Source organism: Cervus elaphus, chromosome 27 (genome assembly GCF_910594005.1).
Source record: "Cervus elaphus chromosome 27, mCerEla1.1, whole genome shotgun sequence".
Taxonomy (NCBI): Eukaryota; Metazoa; Chordata; class Mammalia; order Artiodactyla; family Cervidae; genus Cervus; species Cervus elaphus.
The window spans coordinates 39,966,747-39,985,511 of NC_057841.1; the positions used below are offsets into that span (position 1 = coordinate 39,966,747).

An 18,765-nucleotide genomic window follows, 5' to 3' on the forward strand; every position below is an offset into this window, starting at 1 on the left:
TTTCGGTCTAAAGTGATAAAACTGAAATCAGCCTAGTTTAAATGAAAGAAAAGGGGGGAGTGGATGAATCAGCTAAAAACTGCAAAGGATCGTCACAGATCCACATTACCCACATTAGATCCAGGGCCCAAGGTTACCAAGACCTGCTTTCTCACTCCCCTAGTACTCCCGTGCTCCCAGTTTTAGTTCTGCTTCTCTGTGGATGTTGGCCACATTCTCTCCGTCAATGAATATCCCTCAAGTGACAGGAGCCCCAAGTTCGCATCTTTGCAGCAACCTTACCTAAAAGGCAAGATCTGATCTTTCCTGCCCCTCCAGAAGAAAAGTCCCAGACAGTGACTCTGATTGACACAAGCTGTATCAGAGGTCCATGCTAAAAATGTCAACATATTACCTATCTAAAAATATATCACTTGAAAGCCAAACTGAGTTTTAAAACATTAACAGGAATGGGCATAGGAAAGAAGTAGAGATTAAAAGACCAATCAGGAGAACTCTGTTTGTCTGAAACAAAAGAACATGTTACAGGAGATACAATAGTTGATTTACAGAAATAGTCAAAGGTCATATCAAAAACAGACTTTTATCTTAAAGCGATGAACTTGATTTTTATTCTGAGAGCTGAGAGGGCCACAAAAGGATTTCAGCGGAAGAATGAGATGATCAGATTTGTTTTAGGAAGATTACTTTGGCATGTGGGAATAGACTAAACAGAAAGCATTTTAAAAATAGAAATCCATTAGAAAGATATTTCAGCTTTCTGCATGAAAGGACATCTAAACTCATACTAAAGCAATAGTAAAACAAACCCAAAACAGGAAATGGACTCAAGAGAGTTTAAGGAAGTGGTTATCTACATCAAACGAAATGGTATACGGAGTACTCAGAAAGGGAGAGGGTACAGGATGACTCAGTGATTTCTGGCTTGAGAAACTTGGAAGATAGTGATGCTATCCACTAAGAGAATTCAGGAATAGAGGCAGATTTGGAAGGAGATTATAAATTCTGTTTAACATATTAAAGTAGATTTATCTATAGGATCCAAATGGAGATCAATTCGTACCGTACATTCAGCCTAAAGATCAACCTTAATTGTAAAGTCATGGTGTTAGATGATTTGTGCATAACTCCACTGACGGTCACTTCTCAGGACACAGGCAGAAGCAGGAGCAGTTAGCAGAATGGGGTACAATGTATTTTTAACAAATAAGGAGTGGGGGGCGGGGGTAGCATATAATCCCAACCAGAATGGTGTAAAGGGTATTCTAGCTGATGGCATAAGCCCCAAGGGAGGTCCAACGAGAGAGGAGAGACAAAGATTTTGAAGGGTTAGCAAGGACAAATGAATACCGACTTCACCTCATTTGTAACACTGAAGAGGATAAGGGAGTGGGGATTCTGGAGGAAAGCCAAGTGCTCAGGTTTAGATTTCTTTCTTTTTCTGGCCCCCCAGTATCCAAACCAGACCTTGGCCTTGGGAAGAAAAAAGAAAAGAAGCCAAAGAAGAAGCAGTCTCCGTTCCCCTTGCCCAATGAAAAGAGAACTTGTGTCCAGGTTCGGCCAGTTCCATGGTTGACACCCCCCCACCCCAGAGGCAGTCACGGAAGAGTGCAGCCAACCTGAGAAATTCTCCATGGTTTAGGTCGCATGGGGGATTGTTGTTTCGAGGAGAGTCCTAACTTTGCTTTAAGGTTTTACTCCACTTATGTCTGGTTCTCCTCCCCCAGAGACTCACCACCCTATCAGCATGCATGCCCATCTTCTTCTGAGCCTGGTTCTCAATCCTTCCCATTATTAGACATCTTCACAACGAATTCTTTTTCTTCTTAAGTTAACCAAAGTTGATTTCTCTTGTTTGCAACAAGCAACTCTAACGGGTACAGATGACAAGTACTTTCAGAGGCAGAATGAAGGATGCACTATGCTAAAGTCCCTGGCTCTCCTAAGAGCTCTAAACTGTAATATTAGAAGCGTCACAGATTTGCTAGACATAAAAGCAAAAGTTCAAAGGAGAAAAGTGATGTGATAAAGGAAAAATTAAAGCAGTTCCATGACCCAATACACCATAGCTAAGATTAAAAGGCAAATCAAAAGTACATGAGAAAATGTCCGGCTTTCCAAAATTAGGAATATTTCTCTTCTCTCGTCAAGACCATGTGTTGGTTGTTTTGATCCCCATAAGAAAGAAATTATATGAGACAAAACTTGTCAAAAGATTTTAGTCTCTATTTCTCATTAAATGTGGAGCCTTGTAGTACTGCTTGCACAATTCCTACATGCTGCCTGGAGGTGAGATTCCACAATTAGGTAGGCGTTTCTGGATTTGAGAGATTGTGAAACACCCTTGGCAATGAGTTTCTTAGATGATGTTCCTTGACCTTGACAGTGAAGCTTCCATTGATGTGTCTACAGTCTTTTCAAGGCAGGGCAGAGGATGGAGGGAGAAGTAGGAAGAAGATCATGTTCCCATCCCACTAGTTGTTTCACTCGGACGAGAAGTTACAATTGCAACTGCATATCTAGTTATAATTTCCCTTTACCTTACGTGGGCTACCGAAAGAAACAGTTGTAAGGCAAACAACCATGATTGCTAACTGAAAAGCTTTCTAGCAGATGAGTAGCCCTTCCATGTTTTCTTGTGATGATCACATAGCCCACCTCTGGGAAAGGTACAAAAATGAGGGTCATCTCACTTACACACAGCAGGTTATGGTCACACTCTATAGTCTCCCATCTGCTTCCCATGAGAAGGAAAAACTATTTCACAGGCATTAGGTCTCACGGAAGAAAGGTTCTGATGTTCTTCCAATCCATATAAAATCACTTTGTCTCTGCTCCTTGGGCTCTTAACTGTTGGATTCGACTTCACCTCCATGGCAGTAAACTTGTTTATGACTGATAATCATAACTGATATGGTACACTTCAATGAACTCAGTTTTGAAACTACATAATCCTTTTCCATGATAGGCAGCCCTGTTAATCTGGATGATTCCAGCACGTAGGAGGTCCAAATGGCAGGTGGAAAAGCTGGCAAAGAGGGCAGTGAAGGGGACAGTTTGAGAGGAAAGGGTTGCAGCACAGAGCCAGGCTGGAATAGCCACACTGGAAAGGACACAGGCCGAAAGGGGCTGACGTTTCAGGAACATGGAAGATGCCAGGGCTTGGAGGCAGAGTGAGATTAACTAGTCATCACAGGTTACTGCACTGGGACAGAATGGATTATTGCGTGTCGCCTTTGTTAACTGCAGTGAAGGCAGAAATCTCTAATGTGCAGAGGACTGATCTGATCTGTGCTCTGAATTGAACATCGGTTTAAAAAAAATAAAAAACTTTTATGCTTTAGCAAATTATAGCTGCTAGTGGACTGAGTTGCCAAGTGAGAGAGAGGCCCATATCACAAGAGAAGTGACCAGCATTCTGATGACCTTTTAAGGAAGCAGAATAAGGGGCATCAAGGCAATGCTCTGTCCTCACCCACAAACTCACAGGACTCCTGTTCTACTTTCATCTTTACACAATTTTTCAATCACTTTGCTTCTATTCTATATGCTATCTGGTGATTATAAACTGTAAGCCCAGGAGGCCAAGGACAGTGTCTGTCTTTTTCCACACTATCTCCCCAGCACAGTTCCTGATAGGTAGGTATACAATAAATATTTGAGCTAGTAAATGAATTACATTGTTGACCCAAGGGCCAAACACTCTATCATCTATCTCCCACTTTTTCAAGATGTACCAAAAAACTCAAGAGAAAATGTCTAAAATATTCTCGTGTCATTTTTTAGGCCCTTTTTCTCGGGTATGAGCAAAAGTATTAGTTCACAGATTAAGGACTTAAAGCAAACCTAAAGCAAACAAAAGAAATTGCACATAGAATGCTAAGAATATTATAAAAATAAAGTATATCAACACATGATACCCTCTAGGTTTCACTGCTTTGGGGACAAGCTCCATATATTCATTTCATCCCTACAGGTGAGAGCATGCGCTACTCTATTTAGACAGGGGGCGGTAGTGGGCTCATGACTACCAGACAGCAGCATTTGTATAATTTTACACAGAAATGTCTTGACATGTATAGAAGAGAGTTTTCTAAAATACTGAGTTCCACAGATATTTCAGCAATCAACTGTGGAACACTGGGAAAAAATGACATGACAAACCTGAATGATGACATAAGAAATACAGTAAAATCCTAAAGTATATTGTGCATAGTAACAATCCTTACCAACATATGTCTTTTAGCAAATATTTATGAATACTTAAAGAAACAGGGTACAGATTGATAGCCCTTAAATATTTCAGAAAATAGTTGCTTCTAAGTGCAAAACAAATTGACCAATACTCTCTTACTTTGTAAGTTTTTTTTTCACTTTAGCAACTTGAAATCATTCATAAACTATACATTTACAATTGGGCTAATATTATAGGACATCTTGTGGAGTTATTCAAATCACTGACTTTTTCAGTTATTAAATATGAGAGAAAACAATTTTACTTAGAAAGGATTTTCCCCTTGAAGAAAGTAAGGGCATCCACTCTTATAGTCTTCTTCCCATCCTTAACTCTTCCGAAATGGATTTTTCTCAGCAAAACCATGAAGACTATGGCAAAATTATACCTTCTTTAAAATTTCTGCATCTCTGAATCCTCTGCTAATCCCCTGCTTCTGGAAAACTTTCTCTCTTACAGCTGGGGAGAAAGGAGAACTGGGTGTGAGACCTAACTCTGCCTGTAAGTAAGACAAGACACTTAACCTCTCTGGGATGCATAAATAAAAGAGGAATACAGGAATATCCTACAGGGTTGTTGTGAGGAAAACTAAGACCCTGTACGTAGCAGCCCTTTGTAAACTGCAAAGTTTTAGAGACACAGTAATGTATTGTGTTTGGCATGTAAAATTTCAGCTCGCCCTGTCCAAGCTCTCTCCCCACTCCATTCACCTTCAACTTTAACACAAGTATCTCCAATCCAACATTCAACATACATTTATTGAGTTCCCACTGTGCAATAAAGCACTATGCTAAGAGCTAAAGATCAAAAGAAGGAATAGTCAAGAGGAAGGAGAAAATCGTATGGGCTCAGCTGTCCCATTGTATCTGAAAGAATAGAACAACCTTGAGACATATCATGTACAGAATAATCAAAAAGCTTGACATTTTTTTTAACCAAAGCTTTTTTTCTCATTTTCCTTTCTTTCTGCTCTTTCGCTTGCTAACTTTTAAGAATGTCAAGAAAGGAAACATACATTTTATCTCATTAAAAATTTTCAGAGCTGAACATGCTATAGAACAATGTGCCCTTGGAGACAATGAACCATCTTTTCCATCAGTACATTTAAAATAAGAATGTGATGTAATAACAAAAATATAATATTTCTTAGTCTTCACCAATGGAAAGGTTGACAGAAGCTCTCGAGTCCTTCATTCCTCCATTGACTGCCTAACCTCAGCAGAGATCCACAAGAGCATGTTCCTGGTCCTAAGCCTGAGACCTCTCCTACCCAGATGAGCTTGGATGGACCATGAGTGATGCAAAACCCCTTTCAAGGCTAGAATCATACCCTCCACTCATCCTCTGTACTCCACCCTAGTCCTTCTAGGCTTTCCAAGGGCGAAAGTGAAAGGGGAGGTAGCCCTGGGCCACACTGGAGAGAAGGGCAGCGAAAAGGAAGGAAAAGGGAGAGGAGGAGATCCAAAATAAATGCTTGCTCCCCAACAAATCATGCAGAAAAAGTACTTTTAACCTCCTTATACTTCTCTCTGAAACTTCCCTCTTTATGTCAAGTTCTACACCACAGTCTAGTTGTATGCACCTGAGGACTTCTTTAAACATCTAAATTACTTTTCCCTAAAAGGGAGGGACAAGCATGGTTCCAGAACCCACACAGAGTAAAGAGGAAGCCTCTACATTATCAATTTAACCAGTTCGATCATGTTTTCTTTTATGAAGCTCAGTACTGAATTTGTCAAAATGGTAAAAAAAAAAAAAAAAAAAATTCACAAAGGAGGAAACCTAAGTGGCTTTTTTTTTTTTTTAATTTGTATGTAGCATTTATCTGTGGGGGTGTGTGTGTGTGTGTGGTCAGTCGCTCAGTCCTGACTCTTTTTCCACCCCATGGACTGTAACTGGCCTGGCTCCTCTGTCCATGGGATTTCCCAGGCAAGAATACTGGCACAGGTTGCCATTTCCTACTCCAGGGGATCTTCCTGATCCAGGGATTAAACCCATTTCTCTAGTGTCTCCTGCATGGACAGGCAGATTCTTTACCACTGAGCCTCCTGGGAATACAAGATTTATTTGGATCTGCCCATATCTGCTATGTCTATTAAGCTTTTGGTTTTAGTTTCATTTTTGGTGAGCTAAGAGAACACAAATCTCTCCCTGTCAAATGGCCTGAGTACCTCTGAAACTCCACTTTAATTGGTTGAATTAGGTCAATATACATGTAAAGATTAGTATTTGGAGAATAACTGCTACCAAGATGAAATCAATAGGAAGAAAACTTCACAACTGAAAAGAAGTAGATACAAGAAAATCTCTGTGACCTCTCTCAGTCTGCCTAAAAACAGGGTCCCTTCTCTTCATCTGGAAGGACAAAGGTTAGTCCTCAGAGACAACTTTATTTAGACCCTATCAGCCTGGAGAAGGCACCAGAGGAATCCACATAACAAACTTTACTAACTAGCCTTTTATCTCCACCCCTGGAAGCCTGAAACTGCTCTTCTTTGTCCTGCTATTTCTCCACAAAGTTATTATTGTTTGTTGAAGATACTATATAAGCTGGAATTCTAAACCACCTAGAGGAGTTACTCTTTTTCCTCTGGGCATCTCATGTGTAAATGAGACATATATACATATGTATGTATATATATATATATATATATATATATATATGTTCATTTTTCTATTGTTAAAAAAAAGATTTGTGGATTTGGGTCTTGTCTGATGGGAGTGAATGGGAATTTCAAACAAGATCCATTGGTTCTTCAGAATCTTACATCAGCAGATACAATACTAATGTGGACTGAACAGGAGAGAGTATAAAATGAAAAAAGAAAAGGCTGTCAAATCTCCCAAATTCTACGAACAGGAAGCAGGCTGATAAAATAATTCAACTGTAAATACATGCTACCTTTCATAGAAAAGGAGAACTCAAACTATTAGGTATAAAATAAGCTACAAGGATCTATTATAGAATATGGAGGATATAGCCAATATTTTGTAATAACTATAAACATGACATGTGCATGCAAAGTTGCTTTGGTCATGTCCAAGTCTTTGCGACACTATGGACCGTAGCCCACCAGGCTCCTCTGTTAGGGTTAGGGATTTTCCAGGCAAGAATACTGGAGTGGCATTATCAGAGAAATGCAAATCAAAACCACAATGAGGTACCATCTCACACTAGTCAGAATAGCTGCTATCAAAAAGTCTACAAACAATTAATGCTGGAGAGGATGTGGAGAAAAAGGAACCCTCTTATACTGTTGGTGGGAATGCAAACTAGTACAGCCACTATGGAGAACAGTGTGAAGATTCCTTAAAAAACTGTAAATAGAACTGCATACAACCCAGCAATCCCACTGCTGGACATACACACCGAGGAAACCAGAATTTAAAGAGACACGTGTACCCCAATGTTCAATGCAGCACTGTTTACAATAGCCAGGACATGGAAGCAACCTAGATGTGCATTGGCAGACGAATGGATAAGAAAGCTGTGGTACATACACACCATGGAATAACTCAGCTATTAAAAAGAATGCATTTGAATCAGTTCTTATGAGGTGGATGAAACTGGAACCTACCTATTATACACAGTGAAGTAAGTCAGAAAGAAAAACACTAATACAGTATATTAATGCATATATATGGAATTTAGAAAGATGGTAACAATGACCCTATATGCGAGACAGCAAAAGAGACACAGATGTAAAGAACAGACTTTTGGACTCTGTAGGAGAAGGCAAGGGTGGGATGATTTGAGAGAACAGCACTGAAACATGTATATTATCATATGTGAAACAGATTGCCAGTCCAGGTTCGATGCATGAGACAAGGTGCTCAGGGCTGGTGCACTGGGATGACCCAGAGGGATGGGATTGGGAGGGAGCTGGGAGGAGGGTTCAGGATGGGGAACACATGTACACCCATGGTTGATTCATGTCAATGTATGGCAAAAACCACTACAATATTGTAAAGTAATTAGCCTCCAATTAAATTAATTTAAAAAAATAATAATACTGGAGTGGGTTGCCATGCCCTCCTCCAGTGAATCTTCCCTACCCAGGGATTGAACCTGCGTCTCTTACATCTCTCTTACATCTCCTGCATTGGCATGAGGGTTGGTTCTTTTATTAGTGCCACCTGGGCAGCCCATAAATGTGGTATAGCATTTTATAAACTGTGAATCACCATGTTGTACACCAGTAAATTACTGTACATCAACTATACTTCAATGTTTCAAAAAAAGAATGATTCAAAAGATGGAAACAAAAGCAGAGAGCAGAATCAGAGCTCAGAGGATGGAGCTAAGAACCCAAAACGCAGAGCTGAAAACCACGCATTACTGCCCAGCCTTGAAGCTCTAATCAAGGAACTCTGCCTGGAGTTTACCTGGCTGGATTTTTAAACTGCTTTGGACAAGCTGACAAGTAAAAATGCTATTTGTTCCCCATTCTCCCCTATTTTTTAACTGGAAAAGCTGTAACTCTTATGCCAAGCCCATTCAACTACTGTGGAAGTGTTGGAGGCAGGTCACATTTTCTTTAGTTTCACAGGTCCACAGATGTAGAACTTTGCCCAGGAGCTGTACTTAATGGATTACACCGGAGCCTGTTCTAATCTGATTTAGATGATGAGATATGGGACTTTTAAGCTGGTAGAATTTATAACAGACTCTGGACTTGAACGTGATGCTGTAATAGAATGATTCCAGTTTGAACCTGAGGATAGGGTAAATGTATTTCACTTGTGGGACAGACATGGATTGTTGGGGGTCAGGGGTTGTGTTGTGTTAGGCAAAATCTTAAGAATGACTCCCAATGACCTTCTTGCTTGTATAACCCTCTCCCCTTTGAGTTTGGTGGGGGCCTGTGACATGATGAATTATCACCCCCATGACTATTTCATTGTATGAAAAAAGGGAGATTAACCAGGTGGGTCCAATCTAATCACAAAAGCACTTTAAAAACAGAATTTTCTCTAGATGACAACACAAGGCAAAGTCAGAGAATCAAAGGGTAAGAAGCACTCAATGCACTTCTGTGACCTTGAAGATGGAAGGAGTCATGTGCAAAGACCAGAGAACAGCCTCTAGAAGCTGAGTTGACTCCTAGCCAATGGCCCGCAAGGAAACAACTGAATTCTGCTATCAATCTGAATGAACTTGAAAATGGATTCTTCCAGGGAGTTCCCTGGTGGTCTAGTAGTTAAGACTCGCTTTCACAGCTGTGGCCTGGCCTCAGTGCTACAGATGATCATTCATTCACCTTAGCTGTCATCCAAAGCTACCCCACTGCTGTGTCACAGTTATCTGATGACCAGGCCAAAATTTAATCAGCAAAAGTGGTTGGAAAAAAGTTTTCCTCATGCTCTCCACTCCTAGAGATCAATGCATTTTTATATAGCCCCAAGTACTTGCACTGATACTGAAAAAGTCCAGTAGTTTTCACTCAAGTTCACAGAAGCCATAGAAAATCTATGTTAACTCCTAGGAATATTTACAAGAAAATATTTCGTGAAATTATCATGGCATTCTGGTATTCTGACTTGCTTTCAAGCTGGATCAGATTGATCAACAGAGTCATGAATTTGATTAAGATTCTCTATGGAGTTTGGGGTTGGTCTACATAACCGAACACTGACGGCAGATAACCATGGTGCATAAAATTATCTGCACCTGTACTTCTGTCACTTATTCTAATAAGCAGAACCGCCACCTTCCAGTCCAAGTCTACCTCTTGCAGAAGAGCTTCCTTAAAAATGTGAATTAAAAAATGGCTATTCTGATTGAGGAAATACAATTGCACTGTAAATGTGCTAACAGCCTATGTCAAAGGGTTTAGCAGCCCGTCTGACTCTTGAGTCACACACAGGCTGTCACTCCAACTAATGTCACTAAAATCCCTAACAAAAAAATATTGTGTTCCTAATCCAAGACTGATGGCATCATATATTGAGAAAGTTATTTTGGATGACTACCTATGAACCATTCTAAATTTGCTTCAGGCTACATGGTGGATCCTCTGATTAGTAGCTGATATGCTTACTATTAAGACCTCAAGTTCATTAGGAAACATGGTACAACATGAAGTGTCCTAACTGAGGAAACAGAATAGAATTCACATCTTGGTTATCATTTATTAACCATGTCAGCTCACCTCTATGAACCTGTTCCCTCATTATAACTTCAACTTCATAAGACTGCTTTGAGTATAAAGTGACATAACTGAAGTAAAAGAACTCTGATAACCCAAAAACTATGCCAAAAGTGTTGTGGTGCTTCCCAGCATGTGGTAACCCAACAGGACATGATGTGAGTCAAATGAAGTGAATTAAGCAGCATCTTTAAGGAAGGGAAAGCCCTTTAAGGTGATTATAATCTTCCTCTGAATCACAGTCAGTAAAAAATCCAATGTCTCTCTGAAGCTGAATACATAAAAATCGCTGAAGATAGGTCTCTAGAGTTCCAAGCCTGAAAAGGTAAGATTTGGGGGCCTAGAGTTTTCTGGTGAGAGTGAGTTTGAGTCCAGAATCTTGATGACTAGAACAGGACAAGGCAGATAGAGTCTACAAGGTCAGAACAAAGGCAGCAACTAAAGTAAGGCTCAAAGTTAAGCCTCTGAAACTCACATACTCAAAGAATTAACAAACTTCAAAAACAGCATTTTTATTTGGCAAAATCAGCAAGTAAATTGGCAATCCTGACAAACAGTCAGTCATTTCAATCTAACATTTTACTTAGTAGATAAACATTTGTAGAAAATCTGTAAATAGTATAAACACTTTTCTCAAAATGCTAAAAGGCCAAACACACTAGATTACATAGTCTATGTTTCCATTTATATGAAATTCTAAAAAATGCAAAACTAATGATACAAAACAAATCATTATTTGCCAATGGCAAAGGTGGGAGGATATGACTGACGCAAATGGACACATGAATTTCAGGGGATGAAGGAAATGTTCTATATAATGTTTATGGCTGTAGACAGACACCTATATATACATCTTCAAAACTCACTGAATTCTACACTGAAAACTGGAGAACATTATTCTATGAAAAAATATACCTCAAAAAAATTTTTACAGGTTACACATAATAAGTCAGCATGCTTTTCAAAGAATAATTCCAGTAAAAATATTTTACTTAGTAAACACTTATTTGTAGAAAATCTGGAAATAATATATAAAAGCTTTTTCACAATCATAAGCAGTGGTTACTTTTTTTTTACTTTTTTTTGGGGGGGGGCTTTTTTTACTTTTATTTTCTAATTTAAATTTTATATTGGGGTATAGTGGATTTACAGTGTTGTTAGTCTCAGGTGTATAGCAAAGTGAGTCAATTATACACAAATAAACATCCACTTTTTCAGATTCTTTTCCCATACAGGTTATTATAGAACACTGAGTATAGTTCCCTGTCTATGCAGTAGGTCTTTGTTGATTATCTATTTGTGCATCTGTTAATCCCAAACTCCTAATTTATTCCTCCCCCCTCTCAGCCTTTCTCCTTTGCTAACCATATATTTGTTTTCAAAGACTATAAGTCTGTTTCTGTTTTGTAAATAAATTCATTTGCATCAACTTTTTAGTTTTTCATATAAGTGGTATCACATGCTATTTGTCTTTCTCTGACTTATTTCACTTAGTATGATAATCTCTAGGTCCATCCACATTGCTGCAAATGGTATTATTTCTTTTTTTATCGCTAACAGTCCACTGTACATATATTACATCTTCTTTATCCATTCCTCTCTCAATGGACATTTAGGCTGCTACATATTTTGTCTGCTATGACTAGTGCTGCAATGAACACAGGGGTGCACATATCTTTTCGAACTATGGTTTTCTCTGGATATGAGCCCAGGAGTGGGATTGTTGGATCATATGGCTGATTTTGGTTTTTTAAGGAATGTCCATACTCCTCTCCATAGTGGTTGTACCAATTTACATTCCCAACACTGCAGGAGGGTTCCCTTTTCTCCACATCCTCTTCTATTGTTTGTAGATGTTTGATGATGGTCATTCTGACCAGTGTGGGATGATACCTCATTTCTCTAAATATTAGCAATGCTGAGCATCTTTACGTGTGTTTTTTGGCCATCTGTATGTATTTTTTTGGAGAAATGCCTATTTAGATCTGCCCCTTTTTTTTTTTTTTAAACTGGGTTATTTTTGGGTTTTTTTATATTGAGCTGCAAGAGCTATTTGTATTATTTTGGAGATTAATCTTTGTTGGTCGCCTCATTTGCAAATATTAATATATTCTTCCATTCTGTGAGTTGTCTTTTCACTTTGCTTATGGTTGCCTTTACTGTGCAAAAGCTTTTAAGCTTAACTGGGTCCCATTTCTGTATTTTTGTTTTAATTTCATTGGTCTATGAGGTAGATCCAAAAAGATATTGAGGCAATTTATGTCAAAGACTGTTCTGCCTATGTTTTCCTATAAGAGTTTTATAGTATCTGGTCTTACATTTAGGCCTTTAATCCATTTTGAGTTTACTTTTGTGTACAGTGTTAGAGAATATTCTAAGTTCATTCTTTAATATATAGCTGTGTTCCCAGTGTCACTTACTGAAGAGACTGTCTTTTCTCCATTGTATATTCTTGCCTCCTTTATTGGAGATTAGCTAACCATAGGTGCGTGGGTTTCTATCTAGGCATTCTATCTTGTTCCATTGACCCATATTTCTGTTTCTGTTCCAGTACAATACTGCTTTGATTACTGTAGCTCTGTAATATAGTTCAAAGTCAGGGAGCCCGATTTCTCCAACTCCATTTTTCTTTGTCAGAATTGCTTTGGATATCCTGAGTTTTTCACGTTTCCATACAAATTTTTAAATTTTTGTTCCAGCTCTGTGAAAAATTCTATTGGTAATCTGTTAGGGATTGCACTGGATCTGTACATTGCCTTGGGTAGTATAGTAATTTTAGCAATATTGATTCTTCCAATCCAAGAACAGTGTGTCTTTCCATCTGTTTGTGTCATATTCCATTTCTTTCATCAGCATGTCACAGTTTTTAGAGTTTTTACTAGCTTTTTCCTGTAGTTGATTTCTAATCTCATAGTATTGTGGTTGGAAAATATGTTTGATGTGATTTCAACTTTTTAAAATTTACTGAGGTTTGTTTTGAGACCCAGCATGTGATCCACCCTACAGAATGCTCCAAGTGCACTAGAGAAGAATGCGTATTCTGCTGCTTTCAGATGGAATAGTCTATAAATATCAATTAAGTCCAAGCAATGTTTACTCTCTAACATTGTAAGAATTTTTTTTTCCTTCTAGAGGAACAAGCAAAACTAAAAAATACTTGAAAAGTGACCATGAATGCAATTTAAAACCCTCCAAAAAAAGTCTCATGAACTCAGTACAATGATGTGGTACTTGACAGGCCTTTGAATGTATTCCAGAATGTAACACTAAACAAGAAGTTCTAAATTCAGGTTGTACAGGGGTCAAGTAGAACATATAACTGATTGGCATGGGGCAAGGTTACTTTAGTAAACTGAAGAGTACATGGCCCTTCCCAAATGTTGGCATCACTGGGTCCCACAGACTGATGTCAGCAAAAACTACAGACTGTACAGCCAGACTGTATAGCCAGTACGGTACAGACTGTCTAGCCAGAGTTTCTGATGATTAAAGACTTAGTATGTGAAATTTCCTGATTTTCTGAAATTCTCTTATGGTTCAAAATTTTTTTTTACCACCACCACGTGGGCTAAACAAACACATCCATGTGCAGAATTATGACTTCAGGTCCATAATGCATGCTTTCTGAACTTTTTCAATAACAAAGTCTTGCCTTCTTTCAAACTGCTTACATCTTTTATTTGTAGAGAGTCCAGAATAATGTGTAATACTAGTGCACCTGAAGTAAAATTCATCTTGAAATTATATGACGGTCAGTCACTTCTAGTCACTTTGCTGAAAAACAAAGTTCTGTTTACATCTTTAAGCATACTGGTTGGTAAAAAAAAAAAAAAAAAAGGAAAACATCAATCTGAATGAAAGGAGGAGTAAGGAAAAACCGAAGAAAAACACAATTTTAAGAGCCTCGTCAGCTTTTAGACTCCAGAGCAACAAAATAATCCATGTGTTGAAATTTGAGAACTTCATTGCCCCAACTAGTCCAACCTGGCTGTAAATTTCGAGCAAACAATTCCAAACATTCTCCCTCTGGCTTGATATAGTCTTTTAGAACCTCTGTCCAAAAAAGAGAAAAGAAAAAAAAAAAAAAAACCACAAAAATTATTATTAAGGAAGGAATCAACCTCCTTTAGTAGTTAAGAGGAGAAAAGCAGAGATGTTTCCTTAAAAAAGAAAAACAGCAAGTTAATTTCAAGGATTTCATCATAGACTTCACTATTTATAATTAGAAAGTCATTTGAAATAAGCACCCTTGAGATTGAGAACAATACCATCAGAACTTTCAATAGTCCTGATTTATCAGTTTTCATTTGTAGAGGAGAAATGCGGATTTTAACACCCACACCGGTGACTTTTCAGTTTTCCAATAATGCTGACATAGCTCCCGAGTACTAGCTTAATTTATTTTTTAATAAATGTAATCCATGCATGGATAAAAGTATATAGGAATAACACAAAGACAATCCACTTTACAAACTAAGATAAATATCAGGGTAAGTTTCCACAAAAACATATTTTAGTGTTAAGAGTTGGACACACAGATAAACATTCAGAACATATTCCTAACAAATAACTCTTACCTCCTCAGCTATAATTTGGCAGTACTGAGAACATTCCTTCAATTCCAAATTACAGATACTTCTTTACCTAAAACTTCACTATATTATTTCCACAGTTAAACATTCCTTGTTCAATATATTCATAACTACTGAGCATTGTATTTTGTTTGGAAAATGGCATCTCATAGCTGTAATCTACACTAACAGAAGCTTTTTTTAAGCACATGCTCATTTGAATGACAAATATTTAAGTCGGTTTAACCTTGATCATGTTGCTGGTGAGCTACATATTTTTTGGTGTATATTTATTCTTCAACAGGAACTTAGTATGAAAATAACAATTCAAGTATGAAAAGTCATTAGAACAGGCAAAATATAGTTCCTAATGGCTTTATAGGATTGAGCTTCAAAGAAATCCATCAAATTCTCTTTAGGAATGATAAGGGTTCCTTAGAAATACTTCACAGAGGTTAGATTTAAAAGGTAATATATGAAAAATTTTATATTTCATAAAGTTCTTTAGTTGCTCTCACAGCAAAATAATTGTTTGTCTAAAAACACTGATCCTATCATCCTATCTATCAAAGAATCAAAAGTATTCATTGCCTACAACTCAAACAAACTCAAATCTGGGCTTTGATAGCTTCTAGGAGATGCTGACGGAGAAGGCAATGGCAACCCACTCCAGTACTCTTGCCTGGAAAATCCCCTGGACGGAGGAGCCTGGTAGGCTGCAGTCCATGGGGTCGCTATGAGTCGGACACAACTGAGTGACTTCACTTTCACTTTTCACTTTCATGCATTGGAGAAGGAAATGGCAACCCACTCCAGTGTTCTTGCCTGGAGAGTCCCAGGGACAGGGGAGCCTGGTGGGCTGCCGTCTATGGGGTCGCATAGAATTGGACACGACTGAAGCAACTTAGCAGCAGTAGCAGCAGGAGATGCTGACATGAGACTTCTAGTCCTTTCATAAGTATATAACTAAATGCTACTAACCTTGAATGAGAAACATTTCCCCAGAGTCTTAAAGGACAATAAACTTTTATATCACTTTTCCATATTTTGCCCCATGAATTCAATGCCTCACCAGCCTCAACTCACTTTTAAAGTGGTCTAACATTATACTGACCCACTCCAGTATTCTTGCCTGGAGAATCCCAGGGACAGAGAAGCCTGGTGGGCTGCCATCTATGGGGTTGCACAGAGTCAGACACAACTGAATCGACTTAGCAGCAGCAGCAGCAGCAACATTATACTGAAGTAAGGTTTTGTTTTCTTGCTTCTGTTTGTTTGTTCAGTTCTTCAGTACAAAGATGTTAATGACTCTACTTTGGCATTTTAAACTAGAATCCAAACTGGAATCAGCCAATCGAAACTGTTTACTATTTCTGAGCACCCATTATAAGCACTATGGGACTTAACAAAAGAAACAGATATCCATGTTTTCTAAGACTTCACAAACTAACAGAAAAAGATGGCCAAGTATTTGAAGTGAAAAAAATACATAAAACCTAAACCCATTTATCCTCTCCCACTTTATCAATGGAACACATTTTGGCATCACTTTTTTCCTTTTTAGTTGCAAAACACAGAAAATCAAGGAGCAAAGTTTTTACAATGTTAACCACATATGTTTAATTTCAAAACAAAGCAAAAGAAACAGAGGCAAATTAATGGAAATGTTTTATTCTTACTAATTTTAAATATCAATTTAAATGAAAATGTAAGATCTTAAAAGTTCTCATCACAGGAAAAAATATTATAATTATGTGTAGACTTATTGTGATCAGTGAAAATGTATATATACCTTGAATCATATGTTACACACCTGAAACTAATACGATGTCATATGGCATTTATATCCCAATTTTTAAAAGTAAATTCACATGTATAAATTTAAATATGACATATATATAAATAATTACATAACATGTGGCATTAGTAAAACATACTTCTAACCAATGGAGAGGAAATAGTTCATATATAGCTAGTTCATTCCCCTTCTGCTTGGGAGCAAGAGGCAGCTGGGGGCAAAGTACTCAAATGTCAGTGCATAGAATCTCATCAAACTGTATTTAACTCTCCAGATACAAACCGTTAGTGAGTAAAGCAGTGAAAAGAAGCAGAAACTCCTCTAAGGAGCAATATGAAAACCAAAACTTTGATTCAAATACTTTTATTTCATTATATTCATACCTTAAATCTTTAAACTTAAAAGATTATAAATTTACATTAGGCTGGAAAGCCATAGCTATTGTTGGCTTATGTTTCAATCCACAGGAAGAAATTTCAAAACTTAAAAAGAGTAAATGCATCATTTTGAAATGGAATATGCTGCCAATTTGGTGTTTTTTAAATTTTGCAGTACAAATAACAAACTAAAACTTGTTTAAAAAAAACACCTTGGTGTTTTTAGAAGTTAAGGAGAGAACACTTCATTCTGTGAATTTGCAAAAAGCACTTTAAGAACATTTACATGTAAAAGTTTTAAGCATTACATAGACAGCATGTATTATACCAAATCCTAGAGTTCTAATTTCAGAATAAGATATATTGCAGAAATCTGAAAGTTGCTTTCTGATGGCCTTATGTAGCTCTACATTCAAAACACAGACACTTACTATACAGAAACATGAACTCAAAAATAAAGGATTATAAATACTTCTTGTCTACCAGTACTTAACCAAAACATAAGGATTACATATATTGAATCATGCAAAAATTTTCCCCTCAAAATCTAACTTTTCTTTTTAAATATTCTCAATCCTAAAAATGTGTTTGTGTTGCTCTCTACTGGGTATACAGAAGAACTGCACTTCATAAATACAAGCTATAAAATGTAGTGCTAATTTTTATTAATAGTAATAAAACACTAATTTTAATCACTATTTTATAAAACCTTGTATCTTAAGACTCATCTTTAAACATAATCTATGTAAAATGAAGTGAGAAATAGTTTAACTATCATTTGGGAATGAAAGGTTTTTTGGGTCTGGCTTTTGAATTTTTCAAAGTAAAAAAAATAAGCCCTAAAGACAAACCTTTTATTAAACTTTGATACTCACCAAATGATAAAGAAAATTCAAATGAGAAGAACACACCTTAGATTTCCTCCACTGAGTATAACTGGTAGCAAACATAATTTTTTTCTCAAAGAACAGTACAGACTTTCCATTTAAGTCAAATGTTTCCTTGCATTAAAGAATCTATCACAGTCCAAAGTTTAAAGGCAATTACTCACTGAGAATCCCTCTAGGTCAAAAAATGGATCAACAGGTAGACATCTGAATATTTCTCAAATGAATTAATACTAAAGATTCTTCTGCATAAGCAATCTAAGATACGAGAAATCTGGAGTGCTACCAGTAAACATACTTTTGGGAATGTGAATTCACCTTCCTATGTATCCTAGCTCATGAACTTTGAATGTCAAATTCAGTATTTCTCAAGGACTTATATTCCTTCCTATTTTTTTATTCTTTCAGTTGAAAAAGTTAGCATTTACTGATCTTCTACTATATGTGACAGACTTTCAAATGCAACCAATCCTCACAACTCTGAAAGACTAAATATCATTATCTACTCTTCAAACGACAACTCTGAGGTGGAAAATTATCAGTAACTTGCTCAAGTAGCAAAGCCAGGATTCAAGGTCCTTTAGGTCAACCTGAAAAGCCAAAACTTTCCACTATTCCTTGCTGTTTAGTTTCATTAAATGATGAACATCATACTAAAACATTAAGACTAGTAAGAACTGCAGGATACAGCAACTACCTTTCCAATGGCTCAGAAAAGCAACACTACTCAACATAAAACTGAGACTGTC

General features: G+C 37.3%; 1 protein-coding gene across 4 annotated transcripts in view; it reads right to left on the reverse strand.

Moving 5' to 3' along the window:
* The window catches only part of METTL4 (methyltransferase 4, N6-adenosine), a 108,504-nt gene that overhangs the window by 67,599 nt on the left and 22,140 nt on the right, over positions 1-18,765 (reverse strand). For 2 of the 4 annotated variants that reach the window (XM_043889102.1, XM_043889103.1), the window contains one exon: positions 14,161-14,436. The exons of 1 other annotated variant lie outside the window; for it this stretch is intronic. In XM_043889102.1, coding sequence (XP_043745037.1) covers positions 14,291-14,436 — 146 coding nt within the window. In that variant the 3' untranslated portion in view covers positions 14,161-14,290. Of the gene's footprint in view, positions 1-14,160; positions 14,544-18,765 lie in introns of those variants that run through there. One more of the 4 variants, XM_043889105.1, reaches the window with a different exon arrangement.